Raw genomic sequence first — 26662 nt, 5'->3', positions numbered from 1 at the left:
GCTCAGAGGAGAGGGTCTGTGATTTTCTAAGGGTTGATGTTACTTCACTGAGAGTTGCAGTCAGAGCCTTGTTTTATCTTCATCTGAGGGGGCATCACTTAAGGTGCTCAGGGCAGGGGCCCCTCCAGTGATTCTTGGCTGCAGGGCCAGGAGCTCAGTAGGCAGCCCATGTGGTGCCCATGCCCCCTGCAGGCACACCACTGTTGCACCCAGGGAGGCTCTGGCCCCAGGTGCCGGGGATTGAGCCAGGGTGAGCTGCTTGCAAGGCCAGTGCCCTGTTTCCCAAGGGCTCAGGTTAGAAGTTCAGAGCTCCAGGGGAGTGTCAGGAAGTTTACGGGTTGTGACTGATGATTTTGAACCTGTTCTTATTTCACAGAAGCAAAGTCTCATAAAGCTCATGGTGCTGGAGGATATAGATTTGTGTGCGAGCGTGCGTGCATGCGTGCGTGCGCGCGCGTGTGTGTGTGTGTGTGTGACTGTGTGTGTGAGGGAGAGAATGCTTGAGAACTCACAAGTATTTTTTTTTTAATCTCTGCAACTGTGTGTTCTTGTTACCAGCATGCTTACGCTTCTTATCTGAGTAGTTAGCACAAGTAAATGTCACCTTTCAGGCAGGGCACACCTGAATCAGAAATATAATTGGCAATTTGTAAATTTAAGCAACACTGAAATCCTAAACATTTAAGTACTTGCTCATCGTTTCTCTGGTTCACTTAGTTTCGTTGTACTGGCATTAATACTCTTAAGATGAAGGAGTTGTAGAGAAAAGGAAAAATAATAAAGTATTCATATATCAGCTTGTGAAATTTTTTGGGGGGGTTGGATATTTTGTTTGATTTTGGACCACACCCAATTTAATCCTGACAGCCCAGGGATCACTACTGACAGGCTCAGGAAACCATATGTGGTGCTGAATCCGTGTCAGTTGCATGCAAGGCCTTAACCTGCTGTACTTTCTCCCTGGTCCCCCTGTGAAGGTTTTTGTAGATAATAATGACCAGCATTTTGTTATGTCCCCTGCCCCTTGTCTGTCTCATAGAGAAAAATTATGCGAAGCAAGTAAGTATTTCTAATCATGAGTTTCTAGGCTGTAAAGCAGCTGCCAAGCTTTACCCGTGACTCGAGTAAGCTGCTTTCATGGAGACCTCGAAATTCGGTCCCTTTGTCCTTCCCAGCTGCCTTTGTCCTAAGTTCCCCTTTCCAGGACCGAGGGCTCAGTATTGAACTTAAAATCTCATACAGTATTTAGGACAAGTGTATATAATACAGGTGAATGAGACCAGTTGTAGTTACTGGTTTTGGCATATCGAATACACAATATAATACAGGGCATTTTAAGGTATTTATGACTACCAATAACATTGCCGAAAATGGCATGATGTGATTGATGCCTTCTTGTGTCGGTCAGACCAATGATGTCGTACTTGATCTTTCACGCTTGTACCATCAGGTCCTCGATGGATGCATCTGATGCCAGTGTACGTGCATTGAAATACAGTCATTTTTGTCTTTCTTTGTTTTGGCAGCCTAGTTCGGCCTTGAGATTTTTCAGCCTCTCCTTCCTCATCCTTCTCAACGCTGCTGTATTGGTGGCTCCTTCAGGGTCAGGGGAATGAGACCCATTTTATTTACTGGTTTTGGCATATTGAATATGCCACAGATAGCTTGCCAGGCTTTGCTGTGTGGGCAGGATACTCTCAGTAGCTTGCCAGGCTCTCCAAGAGGGATAGGGGCTTTTGGGGCGGCCTCTAATCGCCCTTGTAGGTATTCCCATGGTTTAAACTATATTTGAACCCTATCAAATATGGTGCGGCAATCCTGGAAGATGGGTATTAAGTGTCTTATGATGTGTTGTGTGGCCGCTTTGTGGCCGCGTGGTCCAGAAAGCATCCTGGAGCATGGTGGCAGCTGGGTAGTGGAGGTAGTGGAGGTCATTGCCAGTTAATTGATTTTTGAGGAACTATGAATTAATATGGTAGAAGCTTAAAAACTCAAACGGTAATGAGGGGTCTGAGCAATAGCAAGCTGGTTGGTCACTCATCTTGCACACAGTTGGCCTTGGCCTGCTCCCTGGCCTCCTATATGGTCCCCTGAGCACTGCTAGGAGTATACTCCTGAGGGCAGAGCCAGGAATAACCCCTAAACACTGCTGGTGTGGCCCCAAAACAACAAAAATATTGGTAATGAGGGCCGGCAAGATTATACAGGGGCTAACTCACTTGCTTTGCGTGTAGCCAATCCCAGTTTGAACCCTGGTACCACATACAGTCCCTGGAGCACCACCAAGTGTGTCCCCAAGCACAATCAAACAACAACAAAAGACTTTTTATAACATTTGAAACACTTAAGTCGAGGCGTGTAGAAATCTACCCAGACTTCGTCATGCCATTTGCTCATTTTTCTGATTCCTGGAGGTGAGCATCTCTGCAGCCCTGCTCAGCCCCGTGAGTGGCCACTTTGTAGCCTGCAGCATCTGGTAGGCAGGCCAGCTGCTCACATGTCCAAGGAACTCAGCATTGCTCTTAACATCTTGGTCCTCTTCTGTCTCAGGAAGGCCAGTTTGGATTGCTCATTGCAGGCTGTTCGGGTGCTGAAGCTGAAGTTAAACTCTGTGTGCCCTTGCCAGAGCTCTGCTTACTGACTCCAGTGTCCTGGCACCTCGCTCCAATGTCTCAGCTTCAGGCATTCACCTTTATGCCTCACCCAAGGGCCCAGGCATGGGACTGGAGAGATCTGAGCTGCCGGGAGTGGGACTTCGGTGGAGGGTGGCGGTGTGGGGGCCACGTCTGCAGGCCACAGAATTGTCAGTCATTGCACCTCAGAAAAATGAGAGGGAACAGAACAGTCTTCTGTTTAGTGCATCTTCCTTTCTAGATGATCAAGCCTCTGGGCTACCACTGCCTCTCAGAGATAGGAAACTGTGACCACCAACTGAGGTTACTGGTTGAATATGAAAGAATGAAGGGGGGGGAGAGAGGGAGAGGTGTGGCCTTGTGCTTTGCTCAGGCCTGTGCCCTGCCAGCGCCCAAGCTTCCTGTCTGACTCAGTGGAATCTTCCATGGTGGCTCACGCATGCCCAGTGGGCATTGGCCAATGGATTCTGGAAATCAGGCGCCAGAGTCTTTTACCTGTGACTCACTGATTCTCTCTTTTTCTTTCTTTCTTCTTTCTTTCTTTCTTTCTTTCTTTCTTTCTTCCTTCCTTTCTTCCTTTCTGTCTTTCTTTCTGTCTTTCTGTCTTTCTATCTTTTGTTCTTTCTATTTCCCTCCTTCCTTTCTTTCCCTTCCTTCCCTTCTTCACTTCTTCCTTTCCCTCCCTCTCTCTTTCTCTCTCTTTCTTTCTTTCTTTCTTTCTTTCTTTTCTTTCTCTTTCCTTTATCTCTTATTCTCCTCTTTTTCTTTCTCTTCTCCCTCCCTCCCGTCTTTTCCTTCTCCCTCCCTCCCACCCTCCCTCCCTCCCTCCATCCATCCCTCCATCCCTCCCTTCCTCCCTCCTTTCCTCCCTTCCTCCCTTCCTCCCTTCCCCCCTCTCCCCCCATCATTCTTTCATATTCATTAGAGATTTTTTTATTTCTTGGTCCACACCCACAGTGCTCAGGGCTTACTCCTGGCAGGTTCAGGGGCCATGTGGGATGCCAGAATACATGAACCCTGCCTGCTGTATATCTAGTATAGAGATGGTTTACAGGCACCTTATTTGTGACTTTAGCTTATCATCCTCTGTGCATTTCACTTTATAGGCTAGGCTGAGGTCTGTGAGCCCACAGGCCTGTGGTCTAGGCCTGTTACATGATGCAGCTTCTCCTCAGCTGTCTGCAGCCTGTCAACCCATGAATGACGTCACAAATATCCAAATGGCCCTTGGCAAAGTAAAGGTCCCACCATTCTGTATTTTAAAGAATCATGGAGCAGGTGCTGTTTCCTAGAATGAAAATTCATGTCTGGTTCTCTAAGTGGAATTCTCCGATTTGAAAAGTATGTTTGCAACTAGCTGTTTCTTGTGTTATTTATTTAAAGTAGTGGGCAAGGAGGGGTGTGATATAAATAAGCAACCTCTAAATCATTTTACTTATTGTCTATTTTCTTTTGTTAGTTTTTCTTGTTCTTCTACCTTGCCTTGTTCTACATTGAAAAATAATTACTCCATTTTGCACACCTAACATTTGTTACCTTCATTTGTCCATCAAGAAGAAATGTGTTTCTTGTTGGCATAGGAGTAAAATAATGTTTGTGCTTTCAAGAGTCTACTCTAGGATACTTGCTATTAAACACATCAGAAATAACAAAGGAAATAGATCAGAAACTGCTTCTTTCCTCCTCAAAGCTTTTTATAATAACTGGTTATCTTATTAAGTGCTTTTCTGGTGCACTGTCAGTTTGTTAAGACAGTGTATCTGTTAAAATTCTAGGGCCAGAGTGATAGTACAATGCACATTGCTGAGCTAGTTTGATTACCACCTTTGTCCTGGCAGGGGGATCCTGAGTGCAGAACAAGGAGGAAGCCCTGAGCCCTGCGTGTGTGACCAGCCACAGAAAATCCAGTTCAATTTCCAGGGGCTGAAGAGATGGGGGAAAGGCACTTGCCTTGCATGTGGCTGAAGCGATAGTGAGTGGGTTCAAATTCCAGATCCCACACTTGGTCCCCGAATGCTGCTGGAGTCGCTTCTGAGCAGAGAACCAGGAGTAGTCCCTGCATGCTGCTGAGTGTGATTGTAAACCAAAATTCTATTGTTAGGTAAATCTGATTTTAGTAGGTAAACCAGATTCCACTACTTTGAAAACATATTAGAATTTGATTTTATGTTGCTTGGCTAGTTGGAATTGCATGAGTCATTGGCTTATGACTCATGCACTCAAGTTCTGTGTAGTAATCAGCACTATATGGTATGGACAGGATAATTACAGGTTATTTAAACCTGAGTTCGATTCCTTTGCCCCTCTTGTAGAGCCCGGCAAGCTACCGAGAATATCTCATCTGCACGGCAAAGCCTGGCGAGCTCCCCGTGACGTACATATTCAATATGCCAAACACAGTAACAAGTCTCACAATGTTACTGGGCCCGCTTGAGCAAATCGATGAACAATGGGAGGACAGTGACAGTGATTTAAACACTTGGGTAAACAAGGTTTGTTGGTTTGGTTTGACCCCCCCCCCCCCAACCCCCCAGCAGTCTTCTGGCAATTCCGGGCTTTGTGGTAGGGGTCAGAGGTTGATGTAATGCCGGTATTCTGCAGAGAGCCCTGCAGTGTCTCGCTGACCCTTGGCCTTCTGGCCTCCTGTGTGGCCTCCACATCCCTCCTGAGGTCCCTTCCTGGCAGTGCTGGAAGCAGAGCTGGGCTTGTGGCCACACCCTTTCCCTGTTATGCGTCAGTCATGCCTATAGCACAGTGAGAGAGAAGGATTCCAACTCAGAGTCTTCGAAAATCTGTTTCCTTCCAGACCTACTTTTCCTATTTGCTACTTTTATTTCTGGTGTGTGTGTGTGTGTGTGTGTGTGTGTGTGTGTGTGTGCGTGCATGCACGCACTACATTGGGTAGTGCTCAGGGCTTACTCTGGCTCTGCTCTCAGGGATTACTCCTGACAGTGCTCTGGGGCCCATATGTGATATTGGGGATTGAACCCAAGTTGACCGTGGGCAAGGCCAGCAGCTTACCTTTGTACACTTTCTAGCCCCTACTCGTTTTTGTCTGGGTTTTGTTGTTGTTATTTTTGAGCCACACTCAGCAGTGCTCAGGGCTTACTCCTCGCTCTTTGCTCAGATACCATTTCTGCTAGGGCTCAGGGGACCATATGAAGCGCTGGGGATCAAACCTGGGTTGGCTCTATACAAGGCAGAAAGCCCTTCCCACTGTACTACTGCTCTGGCTAATGGCTCTTGCTATTTTTAATTTTTCTTTTCTTTTTTGTTTTGTTTAGTGTTTTTTTTGTTTAAATTTTTAAATTTTATTTTTATAAAGTACACAATGATTGATTATATCCATTATTTGAACACCGATCCCACCACCATTACACCTTCCCACCACCATTATTTCAAAGTTTCCACCGCTACTCAAGCCTGTCCTACAGCAGATGCTAGATAATTTATTTTGCATTACTTGTCATGAATAGATGTCTGTAAGGGTCTATCTTAAGAGATTCAACAAAAAAGCGAAAAACCAAAAAATAGTATGAGATATTGTGCAGCTGCAAAGGCAGCTGCGCCCTACTGGGATTCTAAAAATTTAAATAGGTGCCATCCCTGCAGTGAGCTGCTTGGTGTTGAGACTCATTTGTGAGTCTCTGGATCATGGCCATTAATGCACTTAAATGGCACCTGGAGGCAGTTCCATTATTTTAAATTTTTCATGATGTAACAATAGAATGTTTATAATAGTGCCAATAGGTAAAAGTTGGATAAGCAATTTATTTGACTTTTTGTCGGGGGAGGGGGAGGAGGGCAAGGGGGTCTGTTTCACCTTCAGTGCTGAGGGGTTATCCTGACTCTGCCTCAGGAATTACTCCTGGGGACCATATGGAATGCCAGGGATTGAACTGGACTGGTCACATGCCAGGCTAGCGCCTACCTGCTGTACTGTCTCTGGCCCTATATTGTTTAATCTTATGAGTATTATTATATATGTCACAGATAGTAAGCATGGATTTTTCCTAAAAATACAAGAGTTCAGGGGGAAGGAAGGTGTGTCAGGGCAGGAGAATGTGCTTCACTTTCAGGTTTGAACCCCATGATGCATGGTCTTCTGTGCCACCAGGAGTAGCCACCATGCACTGTTGGTGTGAATGCCTCCCCCCAGAACAAACATGTAATTCATATATAGAAAAGCGTTTCTATTTCTTCTGAGAGTGGACATCTGATGAAGAGCTTGGAAAAGTTGGTGTTTGGGCTACAGAGATAGTATGGAAGGCCAGGCGCTCCTTACCCAGCCCTCCCCAGGTCCCCCGGGCACAGGGCCAGACTGAGGGTGGCGGGATGATGCAGAGCCAGAGGAAAGTGGGAGAGAAATAGGCAACGGCTGACATTCCACAGCTCAGCAGACCTGGGGGGCTGTTTCACAGTTTGTTTTGCTTACCCGGAAATTAGAATGAGTCAGTTTCATGTGATGGGCTGAATGCCTTCTCCTTGAGTGCTGGACCCCAGTTCCCCTGGTTCTCTCTTCTTCTCGTGTGTGTGTGCGTGTGTGTGTGTTTTGACTGCTTTTCAGTGCCTTAAAATACCAGAGTGCACCTCTAACAAAAGAGAAGTGTGTGTGTTAGGAAACCATCAGTTCCCTCGGGAGAAAAATTTAATAAATATGTCTGATGTTCACTTAACTGCTTGTTGTTAACAAGGCCCCTACGGGGAGACTGAGTCCCGCAGGACTGAGTCAAGAAAGTGTTCTGCTCATTTCTTTCTGGAGAAGTCTTTTCCCTTCATTGTATAAAAATTATTACGTGTCTTCATCAAAACCTTAAAAAAGTAAACTTCTACAACTCCAACACCCAGTATTAACTTTATTTAACTTGAAATTTCTGGATACAATGTTTGTTCTCATTATTTTTGGGGGTGGGGGGGTGGGGGGCTTTTTGGATCACACCCAGCAGTGTTTAGGAGTTACTCTGGACTCTGGACTCAGGAATTATTCCTGGTGGTGCTTGAAGTACCATGGTGAATGCTGGGGATTGAACCCAGGTTGGCCGTGTGCAAGGCAAAAGCCCTACCCACTGTACTATCATTCTGGCACCTTGTTCTGTTTTTTAATTTTTTTTCTTTTTGGGTCACACCCGGCAATGCACAGGGGTTACTCCTGGCTCATGCACTCAGGAATCACTCCTGGCAGTGCTCGGGGGACCATATGGGATGCTGGAAATCGAACTCGGGTCGGCCGTGTGCAAGGCAAATGCCCTATCGCTCCATTAAAAACAAAAAATCAGTGAAGGAATTCTGTGAGATTAAATAACTCCAGCCTGCGCTCTCTCTCTCTCTCTCTCTCTCTCTCTCTCTCTCTCTCTCTCTCTCTCTCTCCTCTTGAACATTACAGTTTGCAGTACAGATACTGAGAGGCTATTATGTTTGGTCCATTACCCACGTTCAGCACACATCTCCCATCCAGAACTATCCCTTCCAGTCATCATTGCCATAATTGTCCCTTCTCTATACCAACTGTCCTCTCCCCCAGCCCTTGAGGCAGACTTCCAACTGTGGACCATTTGTACTTAGCCTTGTTTCTACTGTCCTTGGGTGTTTTTTTTTAATATCCCACACAGGAGTGCAGACATTCTATGTCTGTTACTCTCCTTTTTAAAATTGAATATAGTCTTATTTGTTTGTTGATAGCACAGCGGTAGGGCGTTCGTCTTACAAGTGGCCAACATGGCTGACCCGAGTTCGATTTCTCCGCCCCTCTCAGAGAGCCCGGCAAGCTACCGAGAGTATTCGATATGCCAGACACAGTAACAACAAAGTCTCCAATGGAGACGTTACTGGGCCCGCTCGAGCAAATCGACGATCAACGGAGGGCCTTTACCTTACCTTACCTATTTTTATGAAGTTGTTCACAATAATTGATTACATTCAATATTCTAACATCAATCCCACCAAAATTACACCTTCCCACTATTTTGAATTTCCCCACCACCAACCAAGCCTGCCCTAAAGGCAGGTCCTAAATAATTTATTTGGTGTTGCCTATTATAAATAATCCATTGAAAGTAATACAAAAATTTTCCTTAGGGGAAAGTGTGTGAAGATTGTAGTACTTCATCCTGGAGCCATTAAGCCCTTATATAAGAGATTACTGATATGTTGTTACAGGTTGAACCTTGTGTGATCAACACATGCACACACACACAGACACACACACACACACATACACACGCCTATATATTTGATTGAGATAGGTTGACTTCTACTTAACACCCCATCCAATGTGGTGTGCTACTTCTGGTATGTTAGTGGTGTAGAGTATGAGATGTCGCTCCAGGATTCTAAAATTTTAAATAGGGTGATATAGCTGGAGTTGAATTTTAAACTGGATGGTGACTTTGGGATCCAGAGGCATCTCTGCAGCTTGTTCTCTTCTGAGATTTATTTGTGAGTCTCTGTATCATGGCAACTTAATGAACTTAAATGCCACCAGAGGTAGTTCTTGGGCGTGACTGCCAGGGACCCGGTATCACAGGGAGATGGGGGAAGGTTGCTGATCCCCAACTCCGTGAGAGAGAGCCTGGAGGTTTCAGTCACAAAAGCCGCATAACTGAGTTTTTCAGCAGATTCATTCGTGGATGAGGCTCGTCTGTCCGAGCCTGTGGGGATCAGCTTTGAACACACAGAAATTGGGTGCTGGGGGTTTTTGGCTGCCAGGGCTATCTGGGCGGATGTTGGGCACACTTGCACGACTCCGGGCCCTCCTGGATGAGACTTAGCTTGGCATGGAGTCTGGAGGCACCTCTGCAGCTTGTTACTTTCTTCTAAGATTTATTAGTGAGTCTCTATTCTGTTTTTTTTTTTTTTTTAAACACAGTTCGCAATCTCCAGGCTGGGGAGAATATAGCAATTAAAGTATTTGTCTTGCATGCACAGTCAGTCCCTAGTTCAATTTCTGGACCACATATGATCCCCCAAGCACTGCCAGGAGTGGTCCTGAAGCACAGCCACTGTGACTCCAAACCAAAGATGCAGTAATCTTTTTATTGTATAGATACCGTCACTGTCACTGTCCTCCCATTGTTCATTGATTTGTTCAAGCGGGCCCAGTAACGTCACCGTTGTGAGACTTGTTGTTACTCTGTTTGGCATATCGAATATGTCACGGGTAGCTTGCCAGGTTTGCCGTGCGGGCGAGATATTCTCAGTAGCTTGCCGGGCTCTCCAAGAGGGGCGGAGGAATTGAACTCGGGTTGGCCGGGTCGGCCGCATGCAAGGCAAATGCCCTACCACTGTGCTATTACAAAATTGTATTTAAAATAGCACGGGCAAACAAATTCTGCTACTGTCTGCACCTTGTTAAATGGACTCCAAAGGACTACAGGACCTGAACGTCAGATTTGAGACCAGGAATCTCTTGGAGGAAAGTATAAAACGGCAGAAGCATCCTTGACATTGGTCTCTTTCTTTTTTTTTTTTTTTTAAATAATGTAGGTGTACTGCTATTTGTTCAGCCATTGATTAAGCTGATGGAATTGGGGATGAACTCCACATTACTTTTTTATTTTATTGTATCATCATGAGATAGAGTTAGGAAGCTTTCACATTTGAGATTCAGCTGTACAGTGATGGAACACTCATCCCTCTACCAGTCACACACTCTACCACCCACCACCGATGTCCCCAGTACCTCCCCTCCCCACACACACACACATCCCAATCCTCACCCTCCTCTATGGCAGACAATCTCCCCAGTACTTTCTCTAGTTTTGGGCATTATGTTTTGCTTGAACTTTCCCACCACCATTCAAGCCTACCTGCCAGGGGCAGACGCTAGAGAATTTATTTTCCATTGCTCATTTTGAATATCATGAGAACTTGCACAGATGTGATTGTAAATGTAAATTTCTAGATTATAAATGGTTGGGTTCCAGAGACATCTCTATATGGCACTAATCCATTTTGGGATTTAGTTGGGAGTCTCTGGGCCAGGGCTGCTGGTGCGCTAAGATGACACTCGAGACAAATTGTGCCCACAGTTTGTCAGAGCCAGTCTTCTGGGCAGGCGGGGACCTGGGGAGGGACAGCCCAGGTCCTCTGCTGCCATGTGGCCTAGAGTTTTACTCCTGAACCCGCATACCTGGGCCTTGGTTGTGGAAGCTCTTGATCACTGGGATTCCATCTGGAGTAGTCGGGGAGACTGCATCTACTCCATCTGGGGTGTTCTAGTGATACCGGCTCGTTATGGGGCCTGAAGAGATCTCTGGCACTGTGGTATCTTCCGGGACTTGCCTCTGTGTTTTTGAGTCAGGGCTCTTGGTGTGCTAAGACCCACATTACAAAATTTTCAGTAGGTTATATCTTGGTGAGATCCATCCTAGAGATGCTGGAGTCAGGCAGAGGGTATGGCGGTGATTTTGGATTGTGGAAGCAAGTGGCTGCTGGGGACTCTGCTTGGGCTGGCACAGGCCAACCCGCCCCCTCCAATTTACTTAGGTCTGTTCAGCCCTGCATGAATCCAAGCTTAACTGTGTATTTTGATTTCTTTTGAGATTTATTTAGGGGGTCTCTGAAGCAAGGCCAGTAGCTTTCCAGGATTTGCTGTGCAGGCGAGATACTCTCAGTAGCTTGCCGGGCTCTACGAGAGGGGCAGAGGAATTGAACTCGGGTTGGCTGGGTAGGCCACCACTTACAGGGTGGCACTGGAATTGGTTTATGGGGGTGACTGCCAGTGCTTACATGTGTATTGGGAAGTGAGGGGGGAGGTAGCCCATCCCAAGTTTGAAAAAGCCATGAGCTTGTATAGCTGAGCTGGAGCTGGTTTGTGGGTGTGGCTCCCACACACCTAACTTTTGGCCAATTGATTTCTTGGTAAACTTGGTCCCAAGTTGCTGGGGTCTGGCCAAAGGCACAGCAGCAATTTTTGGGTATCAGGAAGCCTGAAGGCACCATCAGGCTGTTGATGCACTTGCCCCACAGGTACAGGTTGACCTGTTGGCAGCACCATACCCCTAAATTGTTTTCTTATATCAGTTGCACAGAGTCAAGGATAGCACAATTTAATCCTAAAAAAATAAAAACAAAGTCCCTTAAAATTTTGATAACTTATGGGAATGAGGCTAAGTGGCATAAATCAGACAAAAATAGACAAGTGCCATATGAGCTCACTTACATAAGGAATCTTAAAACAAAATTTTCAGTTAGGGAACAGGATAGTCTCCAAGGCTGAAGGAACGTGGTCAGGGACAAACCCTTCAGCTAACTTGACAGATGGATCGTGGCCAGAATCACTTTGATGATCAACTTGCAGTGTCCACAAACCATGTAAGCCTCATGTTACACATGAGATCAGTGTAATCTTGTTCAGTTATTTATCAGTTAAAAATATACTTATGGGGCGGAGAGCTAGAGCAGGGGACTGGGGCCTGGCCTTTGAGTACAAGAGTCCTGGCTTTGCTCCCTGGCCCCAAGGGTCTCCCAGACACTGCCAGCTCCCCTTCCCAACCCTCCCCCCAGCTATAGAAACAGTCTGTTGCTGCTGTGAGCTTGTCAGTCTAGTGCTGTGTGACAGGCATGCACCAGGCTTACCCGCGGCACCACCCTGCCTGCTGACTGGGCCCAGAGGCACATGCTGTCCAGATCTGTGCCACAGTGAAGTATGTGTGTATGTGTGACCACGACCAGTGTTTGTGAGAGCCACAACCGGTGTGTGTGAGAACCACAATCTGTGTGAGAGCCACAATCTGTGTGAGAACCACAATCTGTGTGAGAGCCATGACCATTGTGTGTGAGAATCACAACTGGTGTGTTTGAGAGTCACAATCTGTGTGAGACCACAACCGGTGTGTGTGGCCCTTTACTTCCCCCGCTTTACTTCACTTTCTCTTTTTTCTCTCTTGATTTCTTTCCTTCTCTGTCCTCCTTCTCCCTGTACTCTGGGGTCAAGGGTGGTCTCGGCACCCCCACGCCTTTACTACATTATACTTCCTCAGTCATTCTGTATAACACAGATAGTGAGATCATCCTGTGTTTGTCCTTCCTCCGGCATGCTTCACTCAACATGGCATCTTCTAGTTCTAGCCAGACTATAGCCAGTTGCATGATTTCATCATTCCTTGCAGCTGTGTCGTGTCCCCAATGTATAAATGCCACATCTTCAAGATCCCCTGATCTGTCTGCCACTGGGCTCCTAGGTTGATCCCATGTCTTAGCTGTTATACTGAGTGCAGCAGTGAGTATTGTTCACATGTCCTTTTGGATGTATGTTTTTTGTCTTGGGAGTAGATATCCGAAAGTGGAATTGCTGGGTCTTTTGGCAGCGCAATTCTAAGTTTACTAAGGACTCATCCTCCCGTTTTCCACAAGGGTCGAACAAGACATTCCCACCAGCACAAGAATATGTTTAAAGTGGAAAAATATTTCCCAGTCTTGAGGTGCATAGTGCTTTACTTCATCATCATTTACTAAGAAAGACTCCTTAATGTCATTAGCTGTCTTCTTATTCAACCAAAACTCTCCTTTCATTTATTTTCATACATCCATATTTGCATGCACACCCACATTCACTGTTGCTTCTGATTACTTTAGTGACTTCCTTAGTAAATGGCTTAGCACAATTTAGTGACCTGTCTTTGAGAAACTGATTTCATTAGTTAAACCATGTCAAAAGTTAAACACGATTTAGATTTTTGTCTAGTTTATTGTTTACTCCAGTTTGCTTACAGGAATTCAGTCATATGTAGGGAAAGTATTAAAAAAATTGGAATTCTTAGTTCTGCTTTGGGGGCAGGGTTTGGGGTTCGGGATGGAAATATGGTGGTGGAAGGTGTAATGGTGGTGGGTTTGGTGTTCAAATATTAAATACAAACAAATACTGTGAACAACTTTGAAAAAATAAAATAATATATATTTTTTTAAAAATTGGAATTCGGGGGGCTGGAGCAACAGCCCAGTGGGTAGGGCGTTTGCCTTGCACGCAGCCAACATGGCCGACACAGGTTTGATTCCCAGTATCCCATATGGTCCCCCGAGCACCGCCAGGAGCAATTCCTGAGTGCATGAGCCAGGAGTAACCCCTGGGCATCACCAGGTGTGACCCAAAAAGAAAAAAAAAATGGAATTCTGGCTTAGAATGAAGAAAGTTCCAGGACTAGAAAAAGAAGTCTTTGTTTCAGAGGTGGAGGTTCTTAAATTTGTTTCCTTTTATTTTCAGAGGAATATTGTTGCTCATTAACGGATGGGGGGGGGGGGGGAAGGGGGGCGGTGGCACATGCTGGCTCTGGGCCAGGGCCCTGGTGTTCATTTTACCTGTTGGCTATACAGGGCATGGCATTTTGTGCAGAGCTTAAACTGGGTTCCAGAAGATCCTTTATGGAAAGTGCCGTGTCACCCATGGTCCCTCGTGATTCAGAGTGCCTCAGTACCAAGCTGCTTTGTAGAGGGTTCCTGATTGGGCAGCCTGGGGTGCGGATGAGTCCAGTGTCTCATGTGGGGTGGGCTGTGGCAGCGGCTTTTGGGGCTGTGCTCACTAGCTTGTGGCATGGGCAGGCTGGCTTGCTGGAGGCTCCCCCGCTGTGGAAAGGCCTCGTGGAGCTCTGGCTGAACTGTTGTTCCTGTGCTGCCTTTCAGGATCAAGGCCATAGAGAGCCCCAACAAGGACGACGACACTCAGTGGCTGACCTACTGGGTAGTGTACGGCGTTTTCAGTCTTGCTGAGTTCTTCTCGGATCTCTTCCTGTCCTGGTTCCCCTTCTACTATATGCTGAAGGTATGCTGGTGGGGCCGTCACTCGGCCACTTTGTCTCTGCATGGGTCTGCTCTTCCCGCTGAGAATGTTTCACACCTGTACCTCTAGAATAGACACTGCTGGCTGGGAACAGGTGGCGACATGCCATCTGATATGCCTCCCCTGAGCACTGTCTTGGAAAATAGCCCAAACAGTTGTCTGTTTTTGGTGTGTTTGATAAGAACAAAGAATGAAGATACTGTGTCTGGGACTGTCAGTTGTCCTGGTTTGCCCAGGTTCCAGATTATTGCAGCGTTGCCCAGATTCTGTGTGGAAACACTGTAAATTTTGGCAGGCAATTAACTGAATGGTGGGCTAGCCTCTGATTTTTGGAAGAATTACTAGGTTTTCGTGTTGATTTGGAGAAGGAAGATGTGACATGGGCTTCCTGCTGCCAAGGGTCGTCCTGTGGACCCACACAACAGCACCCCCCTGGGGGAGAACTGGGAGTGACCTGGGAGCCCCTGGCAGTGCTGAGCCTCCCCTCAAGCTGTTCCCCCTAGAAAGGAGCGTGTAGACACCTAGGAGGAAAAAAGCTTCTAGATACAGAAATAAAATCCCGGCTGCATTGTTTACGTGTGTGTGTGTGTGTGTGTGTGTGTGTGTGTGTTTGTGTATGTGTGTGTTTTGGGGTGTTGTAGGTTGTAGATGGAGAAGAAAATGACTGGCATTGAGAAATCTACTGTCAGCCTGCAGGGACCAACCCAGAGCTGGGTGGGTATCAGAGTCTGGCCAGCCTGCTGGGGCAGGGGTCGGAGAGGCCCGGCCCGAGCACCAGGCCGCAGAGCCCATCTACACCCTCTTCTCCAATTCAACATGAAAAATTAGGAAGTTTTTCTTCCCCCAAAATTGCGTGTGTGTGTGTGTGTGTGTGTGTGTGTGTGTGTGTGTGAGACAGAGAGAGAGAGAGAGGGAGAGAGAGAGAGAGAGAGTAGAGAGACTGAGAGAGACGACAGCCAGAGAGAGAGAGAGAGAGAGAGAGAGACAGAGACAGAGAGACAGAGAGCATATACACTTTATGAAGTTCTCTTCTTTTTCAGTCAGTGCAGTTCTCTGGTATCTCATAATATCCAGTAATTTTTGGCAGTGCTCTTAGGACTCTGCTCTGGCAGAGAAGACCTGGCTTGTGGTCCCAGCTTCCCTTAACAGATCGTGCCGTGGGGCCTGGGGTTCAGTTTGGGTCTTCTGTAGAGGCATGCACTTCACCCTCGTGCTGCCCTAGCCCTTGCCGCTCGCTGGGATAGGGCAGCTACTCTTGCTGGTATATGATAGGGAACATCCTTCTCCAGACTCACCTCCATCAGGTTATTTCCTGGACTTGCTCTCAGAGCACAGCTGGAGAAACTCTGTTGTTTCTGTTCTGATTTAGATTTCACGTGTGTTTTTCTCCAGCATCTCGAGATGGTCAAACGTTTCTATTCTTGGTAGGAGTCAGTGAGGGCAAAGTCTCCCCTCCCTGGTTCTTTCTTACTTCCGCTAGTGCGTATACGCAGTTACCATTCGTGCGGGCTGGGCTGAAGTATGGCACATTGCCAAGGCTTCCTCAGGTAGTTTTTGCTTAAGTGATTGCTATGCATCAGAAGGTCAGTGTTGGAATATGATTTTTCTGATACTGGTACTCACTTTTGTGTAATTCTAAATTGTGTATGTTATCCCTATCTCTAGGGCTGGAGCGATAGCACAGCGGGTAGGGCGTTCGCCTTACAAGCAGCCAACATGACCGACCCGAGTTCGATTCCTCCGCCCCTCTCGGAGAGCCCGGCAAGCTACCGAGAGGTATTCGATATGCCAAACACAGTAACAACAAAGTCTCCAATGGAGACGTTACTGGGCCCGCTCAAGCAAATCGATGATCAACGGGAGGGCCTTTACCTTTAGGGCTGGAGCGATAGCACAGCGGGTAGGGCGTTCCCCTTACAAGCGGCCAACATGGCCGACCCGAGTTCGATTCCTCCGCCCCTCTCGGAGAGCCCGGCAAGCTACCGAGAGTATTCGATATGCCAGACACAGTAACAACAAAGTCTCCAATGGAGACGTTACTGGGCCCGCTCGAGCAAATCGACGATCAACGGGAGGGCCTTTACCTTTACCTTTATCCCTATCTCTGAAATATCTTCTTAGGGAAAATCAGTTGTGGCAAAATAATGGTCTGTTGTCATTTGACATGCACAGAGCTGGTGTGTGTGCCCAGCTGGCTGTTCTCCAGGGCACAGTAGCTATCATGTATCTTGCGGTTGGGGCAGTATGGCATGCAACTCTCGGAGCTCCACAGATCGCAGGCTGCCGGGAGGAGCTGGAAGAGCTGGTGACAGGATCACCATGAGGGTTGAATAGTGATTAACTTTATTTTTATTACAAGAAAATGATCTCACTTGAGAGCCGAAAAATGCTAAGGCTGTGGGTAGAGAATAATTACTTTGCTGTCTCAAGACAGTACCTAGAGCCACCTGGGAAGAGCTGAATTACCCATGTGAAGGGCAGCCTGCCAGTGAGGGCACAAGCTAAGAGGGAGGTGGAGGCCATGGATGCCAGTCCTGTTCAGCAGCCTTGTCACATTCTGCTTAGCAAAGATAAACATGAGTTTTCTGGATTCTGGGACCCAGGTTCAATCCCTGGCACCACATATGGTTCCCCAAAGATATCGGGAGTGATTTCTAAGTGCAGAGCCAGAATAAGCCCTGGCTCCCCCCAAAATCAACACCTCCACCCCCAACAAGGAAAATCCCCAACGATTTTCTGGTTTTCCTAAGAGCCACATGTTCCTGGGGAGCCTGCTTCCTGCACTCCCCTCTGCCTCCCCCACCCCCCCCCCCCTCCCCAGGCACACTCCTTCAGATGCTGAGTCATGGCTTGGTGAAGATCTCACAGAAGAGGATCTTCTCAAGTGGGCACGTGACTCATCTAGTCACACAGACCACAGTTTCCCTGGTCCTGAATGGAGGCACTATGCCTGCAGGTAGGACGGGCATCTGCCTTTATAGGAAGAATGCATTAATAAAATCCAGCTTTCCAAGTAAAACCAACCAGCAGACACTGCCCTAAGTAATAGGAAAAAAACATACCTCTGTGTAAGTAGCTAATATATTTAGCCACGAACTGATACGGGATGCTAAAAACACTGCTTATAGCCCATGGTTCTCATGAGAACCCCTTGTGCCATGCACAGCGATGCAGAGCTTGTTGGCATGACGAGTGTTTCTTGGATATGCAAACTCTGGAAAAAAGTTGGATTTTTTGAAAAGCAAAGGTATTCCACAGGACCAGGCAGACCTGGCCCAGCACAGGAAGGGAAGCCCAGCTCAGTGAGAGGTGCAGTCACTTCTGTCTGCCGTGGTGCATGCAGATGTGTGGCTCAGACAACCAATGCTCTTTCTTCTCTGGATCACATCTGGTGGGACCATGAGGTATGGGGGGAATTGAACTCAGGCCTGAGTAGTCAGGGCACATGCACAGCTGCCGAGCTGCCTTGTGGCCCTTGGGCAGCGTCTCAGGGGGTGTGGGAAGATAGTGCCTGGAGCAGGTGCAGACTGACCTGCGGAAAAGTACGGCTCCCCGATGACCAGGCCAGCCCCGTTTAGCCTTTCAGGAACATGGTAGATGTTGCCGTGACTGACTCCACTTGAGTTTATCTCGGTAACATTTGGATTTCTGTATACCATCCTGCACAGTTTCAGTAGAAGTTGCTTTCATACCCACTTTTTCTCCCCATAGGGGCCCCCTATGCAGTGCTCAGGGATTCGCTCCCGCTGTGTAGTATGACAGTGCTCACAGCACCACCAGTAACAGGACCCCCATGCCACCCAGGGGATGAGAAGCAGTCATTGGTGCGAGGGGACAAGCTTGGGGTGTGTGTCGACGTGAAAGCCCCAATCTGTCCTTGGTAGTCAGTGCCTGACCCGCCTTGCCCATAGCCTGAGGGGCATCACCTCACCAGACCCACCTGGGAATGGACACTAGGCTCCTGGGAATTGCCTGGGGCTGCCAGGACCCCACACCACAGTGGCCCCTGGCGATGGGGACTCAGGGCTCCGTGCAGGCTGGCTCCCAGGCGGGTCCTGGGGTCACATGCTGCTCCGCCATTATCATCATTATCATTATACACAGCAGTGCTCAGGGCTGACTCTTGGCTCTCCACTCAGGGATCACTGCCTGTGGTGCTCAGTAGACTATATGGAGTGCCGGGGTTGAACCCTGGTTGGGTGAGTGCAAACAAGCACCCTCCCCACTGGACTCTCGCTCTGGCTCCCTGTTTATTTTTTAAAAATCTTGTCTACTAACCTGTCCTTTAAATAAGTTTGTCCCTGTGCTCGTGTTCCCTAATTCTATTTTGGCTTTGGGCCAGGCCTGGCACTGCTCAGGTCTCACTCCTGGCTCTGCACTCAGGAATTTCTCCTGGTGAGCCCGGAGGCCCTGTGGGATGTTGGCATCGAGCATGGGTTTACTGCATGCACCGTCTTGTCTCTGCAGTCCTTCTGGTGAATCGTGATTCATGAATTACTCTTCTAGAGTTCATACTTGAGCTCAGCTGGAGAACAATCTGTTGAGATGTAATGGAAGCATGGATGTACATGGTTCGGGCAGAAACATGGCACTGTTCAAAGTGTTGGCCCCTAACCAGCTTTGCCTCTGTGGAGAACATTTAAAAGTCTGTCTTTGGGGGGGGAGGGGTTGTTGGGAGGCTGCCTTAGAAGAGCAATGTGGCTTTCTGGTTCTTTGAATGTACTTTTTGGTTGGAATAACAAAGTTAAATTCCTGGCATAAGTCTCTCAGACATTGTAAGAAATCTCGAGGGAGACCATGACTTTGCTCCTCTGTTGGCCAGGGCTACTCACCAAGATCCCGGCTGTGCACCCAGCACACTGTCTCGAGCGGCTCTCAGGCTGCACCCTGGGCGGGGTGTAACACAGTCTAGTCTGAGTCTTTCACGGGAAGAAATCCGTGCGTTTATTAAACCTCTGGGCCGTGGGTGTGTCCCTGAGTTCCCTTTTATTTTTGCTCGTAGTCTTTCAGAGCTTCTTAGGCAACTCAAAGTGCTGAGCTGGCGTTGATCATTGAAGGAACAAGAGCTTTGTTTGGATTAGTTCACTGTTTGGTTCATTCTTGTGTTGCATGTTTTTTGGTTTGCTTTTTTGTGACGCTGGAGCCTGCCACAGCCAAGTGAGGTGCTCAACAGCCAGGCGAGCCCTCGCCTCTTCCACACCTCGGTTGGAATTCACATCATTCTGGGGTCTCTGCCTTTGTTGTCTTCCATGTACCGGCCTGTGGTTCCTCTTGCTTGACCACCTGTTTGGGGGGGAGGGGCGGTGCACTAAGGAGGTCCCTCCCATAACATCCCCTGTCCCCCACAGTGCGGCTTCCTGCTGTGGTGCATGGCCCCCAGCCCATCCAATGGCGCTGAGCTCCTGTACAAGCGAGTCATCCGGCCCATCTTCCTGAAGCATGAGTCCCAGGTCGACAATGTGGTGAAGGATCTGAAGGACAAAGCTAAGGAGACCGCAGACACTATCACTAAAGAAGGTCAGTAATGTGGGCTCAGGGGCTTGCCTGGTTGGCCAGTACCTGGCCCTGCAGGAAGAGGAGACTATGGAAGCCTTTGTCTGAGCAGCAGGAGCGACCAGCACTGGCTCCTGGGGAACTGCTGCAGCCTCATGGGGTGGAGGGATAAGGGATCCACAGCTCGGACTGGTTGTCCTTTCGGGTGTCCGTTTGGACCCTATGTTGGCAGCGCAGGAGGGACTGCTTGTTCTGGGGTGGACAGAGGTGCTGGTATGAGTTGTGCCTTCAGCACACAGGGCTATAGAGAGCAGAGGATAGGGAAGGCTCATGTGTAGCTGCAGTTCCTGAGAATCCCAGACCCTAAAGCAGCAGTGATTTTTGCCTGATCAGTCGGCTGGTCTCGGGGGGCTGGGGGAACAGTGTCGTGGACTCCTGGGCCTGTTTCTAGCTCTTCAGACGCAGTGATAAAGGATCATGGCAGAGGTCTGGTAGAGGCAGTGAGGTCCAGGGGCTTAGCCCAGGCACCAAATAGATTTACAAATGGTATAAAAGTGCACACTTAAAACTAGGGTTTCTGTTTTGTGTTGGTTTTGGGTCACAGCCAGCAATTCTAGGGCTACCTCCTGGCTCTGCTCTCAGGAGTCACTCCTGGCTGTGCTCAGGAGACCATCAAGGGTGCTGGGGATCAAACCCCAGTCAGCCCCTTGCATGGCAAGTGCCCTACCCACTGTCCTACACTCTGGCCCTAAGGTTTTGTTTTTTAGGTTCATACCTGGTGGTGCTCTGGGATTATTCTTGGCTCTGTGCTCAGGGGTACTCTTGGAGGCACTTGGGACCATCTGGGGTTCTGGGATCAGCCTTGTAGTCTCCTCAGTGATAGTTGGTGACGGGGTGGGTGGAGACTAACCCCAGTGTGGAGCCCTAGAGCATCCTCAGCGGCCTGGCCCTAGTGAGGCCCCTCGGAGCTGCTGCCGTGTGTCCCAGTCCCTCTGTGTGTACAGGGCTGTGAGCAGTGTCCTGCGTGCCGCCTCTGACCTGCCAGGGATGGCTTCTTCCTCCCCTCAGCTTCCTGTCTTTGGGTTCTGGTCACAAACCATCATGCTCTCGAGCTGCTCCTGGTACCGGGTTGGGGCTCACTCCGCACAGCGCCTAGGGAGCTGGCCTGGGTGGCATGCTCCTAAGCCAGTCCTTGTCCTAAGACCTCTCCCCTTCATTGGTCCCTCAGAGCTTTCTCCTGTCCCTTCATAGCCGTAGCCAAACCAACCTCTGCTGGTGAAGTTTCTGTCCAGTTCACCCACATTTCATACATCAGTACTCTAAAACCCAGTTTCATTTTGGTACAGTATATTTCTAATCAAGGGTGTGAGATTAAAAAAAAGTGGAGGAATTTTTATATGCTGACACATTTAGGCTTTTCTCAAAGTGTCCAGAAGTAAATTCTCTTGAGAGCGATCAGGAGGCTGTACCTTTCAGTGTCCCGGCCATGTGATGAGGCTGGCAGACGCAGGGGGCTACAGCTGCGGAATCTCCCGGGCAGTGCTAACGCGTCCAGCCAACCCCTCCTGGCCTCCAGCCCCCATGAGCTGCAAGTCTCCCTCAGAGGTGAGACTGTTCTAAACAAGGCGCGGAGTCTTCCACTGACTTAGCATTTGCAACAGACCCTTTCAGAGAGGGGATGGCAGCACCATGTAAGGAGCCGTCCCGTGGGGATGGAGGTCGAGAGCACTGTCCTGAGTCTTGTCCCCACAGGAGACAGGCAGCTGGGCTGTCCCCCAGAGGGGTGTGGGAGCCTTAGCGCAGGGGCAGATGCTGGGGGCTCCCTCGAGCTGCACAGTCTGCGCGAGACTCGGCCCTGGCCACATGCCACCTGTTTCTGTGACCAGGTGAGCTCGGGTTGTTTCTGGGGAGAAGCTCTCATTCCTTTCCTCTCCTCTCAACAGCCAAGAAAGTGGCCGTGAATCTACTGGGTGACGAGAAGAAGAGCACCTGAACTGCACAGAGCCTGCGCCCGCGGCCCCCTCCGACCCACCTCCCACAAGAGCTTGTATTCCACTGGGCTGGGGGCGCCGTGCAGGAATGTTGCCTTGAAACATCCGATCTGTTAGAAAGAGGAGTGTGTGCTACATCTGTCTATCCACAAGGAACATTTTAATCTGAACATAATGCAAGGGGCAGTGTCCAAAGTATTAGAAAATTTGTTGCCTCTAGGTAGGGTATGTTGTGCCTGAATGAAACTTAAGTCTCTCTCCTGGCTTTGTGCTTCCTGATCTCTGCATGCATTTTCTCTGTGTATTTTGGGGTACTCTGTAGGGTTCTGTTTTGTGTGCTGTGCAGTTTTGTGTGGAATGTTTCTGATGTCTTTGTGTGCACATACATGTGGGGAGATGCCCACTGGTCATGACAGGGAGTGTCTGCAGCCAGAGCAGGTGGGTGAGGTTGGGTGTTGCTGACCTGGTGGTTTCCAACCAGCCCAGCTGTGTAAAGCTGCTGCTTCAGTGATGCCTGGGGGAGTGTGTGACAGTTGCCATTTGAAGTCCAGCCGCTGTCGCCATGACTCGGGACTTGTGGTAAAGCTGCTTTCTTAGATTGTTCTTCAGATGTTAAAACCACCCTGGTTTCACCTTTCCCCTTTAAAGCTGGAAGGGAACCTCAGAGATTTGCACATCTGAAACATTTCCTCCAAGGACTTCAAGCCACCAAGGACAGAGGCCTCAGAGTGGGCCTGTGGGAAGGATCGTGACTGTCTACTCCGAATGGTCAGGTCCAGCAGCCATCACCTTCCTTCCTTGGCCTTCTAGATCAGACTCAAGGTCTTCGTAGTTTACCTGTCAGAATTATCTGTAGACTATTTACATACATCACTTTATGCTCCTTTTGGTAAAATGGATTTAACTACAGACCAAAAATGTTTAAAATCAGTATTTCCAGGTTGACAAGCCAAACAGGTTACAGAGGCCTTGACAACTTGTCAAGTAAAATTTTGTTGACTATTGCTGAAGTCCCTCTGAATTAGACCAAACAGAATAAAATAAGAATATAACAAAACTGAATGCCCAACCTATAAACTCCAAGGCACATTCAGATGACCCTCCTTTAGATAACAATATCATACTGATGGTTCATGATGTAAAAATATTAAAGCTTTCAAAAATAACCCAGATAAAATGGATTAGGGTATTAATTCTTGGTTGGGAAAAACAGTGACCCAAAGGCATTTTAGTATGCTTACCTGAGGTGGGGAGGACTTTCAGAAAACAAAGAGGAGGAAATTATTCAGAGAAAAGCCTTGGGCTAAAAACAAAAAACAAGTGGGCAGGCACTGGAGAGCTGGTGTGGTTGGTGTGGTGGGTGGGGCTTCCTTGCACACAGCTGGCACAAGCTTCGCTTCAGTGATCCCCAAGCACAGCCATATGTGGCCTCAAAGTCCAACAGAGTATCTCGTAAAGCATGACTTCTCCTCCCCTGCAAACTGGGTCGCTGTTAGCGTGTTCGTGATCGGTGTGTTGGAATCTAGAACATGTAAGGCTCCGTAGGCAGGTGCTGTCTGGCAGGAGGGAGTGGCCGGGAACCTCCAGTGGCTCCTAACTGCGGTAAGACCATGTCTTCAGAAGGCAGCTCCTCCATACATTCTAGAAGAAACACTGGTTTTGGCAGTCCAGCGTTCATACAGATCATACTAATGACAAGTTATGAGTGATTCTCAGTTTATACTTCTCTAATACATGACCATGGATAGAGTACTTAGTAATTGAGCAGAATATAAGCATTTATTTGTACGTAGTGTTTTGACTATGAAAAATCAGAGTCCTACAGTTGCGTGTGCGCGCGCACACACACACACACACATGTAAGGATTTTAGATCATTACTACAAGCCTGGGGTGTGTCATCTACAACAGTCTGAAAAAGAGCATAGCCTTTAAAATAAGTTATTGCTGATCCCACTTACCTTGAAGATGTGGTGTGGTTACAGATGTAAATAAAATTCTGTTACTCGTTGCACCATTAATTCTTGCTTTATTTTGTGGAATTAAAAAAAAAACAAATCCAGAACCATTTAAACAAAATTTCAGGTAAATCTGAAATATAAACAGTGCTGTCAACCCCATTTTCAGCTGCCTGTAATTTCCCTTAGTGGTCACTGTTCTGATGATGGTCTGTAAGGAAAAGGGGCAGCCCAGAGCTTGGCACGCATGCACCTGACCCAGTTTGGTACCTAGCACTGCCTGTGGTCCCTTCAACCACACTGGCTGTGCCTCCCACCCCTTCCCTCAAATAACATCCCAACAGAGAAGCATGGAGCAGGTGTGTGCTGACAGAGAACCTCAGTCACTGCTCTCCCAAGTAGACTGTCACACACAAGCTGGACAGTGGCGTGACAGGGCTCTACATGTGAGTTTACTGGTGTGGCAGGCAACACTTTCTATATGTTGCCTCAAATCAATCTTCAACTTAGACTAAGAAAATAACTTTAGAATTTTATTTAAAACACCTGTTTCTTGAAGTGAGCTTTGCTAGTTAGCTTCATCTTCCATATTTTTCATGTCTGTATGTTTAGTCATTTTTTTTAGATACACCCCACACCCTTAGCCATCAAATGCTGAGAGTTCTGTATAGTGTGGCAGGAAATTGAAAGAAAATGACCTTAAGGTTTTCTGGTTTTTTACTATATCAGTTTAGAAAAACCCCTTCTAATACATACCTCATAAGGAATTAGAAACAGTAAGGAGATTCTTCCATCAGCAGTTGTTAGTTTTAGTGTGTACCAGACTTAGTTGGGGAGGGGCTGATGAGACAGACTGGGCCAGGGACAAGACTCAAGAGTATGCACCAGGTTAACCCGGGCTCAGTTCCAGGCATGCCCTCCACCTGGAGGGGAAAAGCAAAGCTACTCCTGGGCCGGAGCTGAGCTGCTGGCTTTGCATGTACAGCCCTGGTCCAGTCCCCAGGCTCAGGCTGTCCCCTGAGAAGAGCCAGGACCAGCCCAGATAGCAGGAGCTGTCACATTGCTCAGTGACTCGGGGTGGCTTGACCTGAGGTGTTTCCATCCAGCATCCAAGCATGCAGGCCCAGGAACCGCAATTTGAGACAGTCATTAGGTAAATATTCTTTACAATTTTGCAGAGCTTTTTAGATCTGGTGGCATAGGAGCTTGCCAAAAATACTTGGCTTTGGAGCTGGAGCAATAGCACAACAGGTAGGGCGTTTGCCTTGAACGTGGCCAACCCAGGTTCAATTTCCAGCATCCCATATGGTCCCCTGAGCACTGCCAGGGGTAATTCCTGAGTGCAAAGCCAAGAGTAACCCCTGTGTATCGCCAGGTGTGACCCGAAAAGAAAAAAAAAAACAAAAGTAAAACTTGGCTTTGCCTTCACCAGCAGAAATTCCTCCATCAGGCTAAGGTTTACATGAGTGCCAGTATGCGTCTCATATACTTGAAGTGGCATCAACTTTGTCTCCAGGGTGGACTCATCAAGGACTTGACTGAAACGAGTCTGTGTGGCCCAGGTGTCCAGCTCTTTCCCTGTGTTGCTTTCCTACTGCTCCTCTAGAGAAAAAAATACCAACCTCCAGCTTACAGTCTGGAGATGAGATGTCCAGCACAGGTCAGCAGGGCTGCATTCCTCCATGATGCTGGACAGAACTAACCCCACCTCGGCCTGTGCTTTTAGGCCTGAACCTTCGGTGACTCACCCAGGAGACCCTCTACAATCCCCTTTGGAACCACATCAACATACAAATACAGATCTTCCTCAAGCTCTGATGGGGTTACTTCCCAGTAAAGTTCATTAAAGATGTGTTTAATGTGTCTATCTGTAGCCCCGCCTGCCTTAAGTGGCTCAGAACACTTTCCCTTGCCAAGATTCTCTAGCACGGATCCCAAGTGTGGACAGATACATCCTTAGGGATACTGAAAATTAGGGCAGTGGTCACATGCCTTCTCCCCACTCATCCGTTCAGCCCACTGGGTCTCCAGAATGTCTGAAGCATGAAGCCTGGTGGTGGGGAGCTTGCACGGAGGCTTGAGAGTAGCAGGTAGGTGATTTTAGCTTCATGACCAGTGATTGGCAGGGAGTTGACATCTGTGATCACCGGCCCAGGAAAAGATATAAATTCAAAATATGATTTCTGTTGAATGTGTACTGCTGTCATAACCTCAAAAATTACTAAGTTGACCTGGCAGGGGAGACACCATAGTTCAACAAAGACTAACAAATGCTGGGAGGGGAACATTAATGTAAGATGGGTTAGTGCAAAAGTACCCTATCATTCAAGGAAACTTGACCTGAAGAGTTGAGGAACTTGGAGTGGGGTTTCTGATGAAGTGAGTGAAGTGGTATTAAAAACAGGACTGATTGGGGCTGGAGTGATAGTGCAGTGGGCAAGGCACTATCCTTGCTCACAGCCAACCTGAGTTGTCCCAGCATTCCAAATGGTCCCCTGAGCCCTGCCAGGAGTTATCCTTGACGGATGTATCCCGTATCCCCGAAACAAATTTAAAAAACAAAACAGGATTGAGTTTTTTAAAAAACAAACATGCTAAGGCCTGTTTCCTCCTCATCCTACCTTCTGCTTAGCCCCAGATCTCCCCTGCAGAGTAAGAGTTTCTTCCCAGGAAAGCAGATAGCCTAAGGGAGGAAAACACTTCTCAACTTGGAAGTTACCACCAAAAAGTCTCAGCTATGCATCCACCAGTGAAACCCCACAGAATGCACCTCTGTGCTTGCAAGTACCTCCAGGGAGGCTCTCAAAATCTCATC

At 47.9% G+C, this 26662-nt stretch overlaps 1 protein-coding gene across 1 annotated transcript in view; it reads left to right on the top strand.

Moving 5' to 3' along the window:
• The window catches only part of REEP5 (receptor accessory protein 5), a 31988-nt gene extending 8085 nt beyond the window's left edge, over positions 1-23903 (top strand). Inside the window, exons 3-5 of the mRNA XM_056139050.1 lie at positions 14250-14388; positions 19755-19923; positions 21843-23903. Of these exons, the coding sequence (XP_055995025.1) occupies positions 14250-14388; positions 19755-19923; positions 21843-21892 (358 nt within the window). The 3' untranslated portion in view covers positions 21893-23903. The remainder of the gene's footprint in view (positions 1-14249; positions 14389-19754; positions 19924-21842) is intronic.
• Positions 23904-26662: the final 2759 nt, after the last annotated feature.

This window comes from Sorex fumeus, unplaced genomic scaffold, assembly GCF_029834395.1.
Source record: "Sorex fumeus unplaced genomic scaffold, SorFum_2.1 ptg000131l, whole genome shotgun sequence".
In the NCBI taxonomy this organism is placed as follows: domain Eukaryota; kingdom Metazoa; phylum Chordata; class Mammalia; order Eulipotyphla; family Soricidae; genus Sorex; species Sorex fumeus.
The sequence above is the reverse complement of the archived record's forward strand: the minus strand, read 5'-3'. Positions and strand labels throughout refer to the sequence as shown.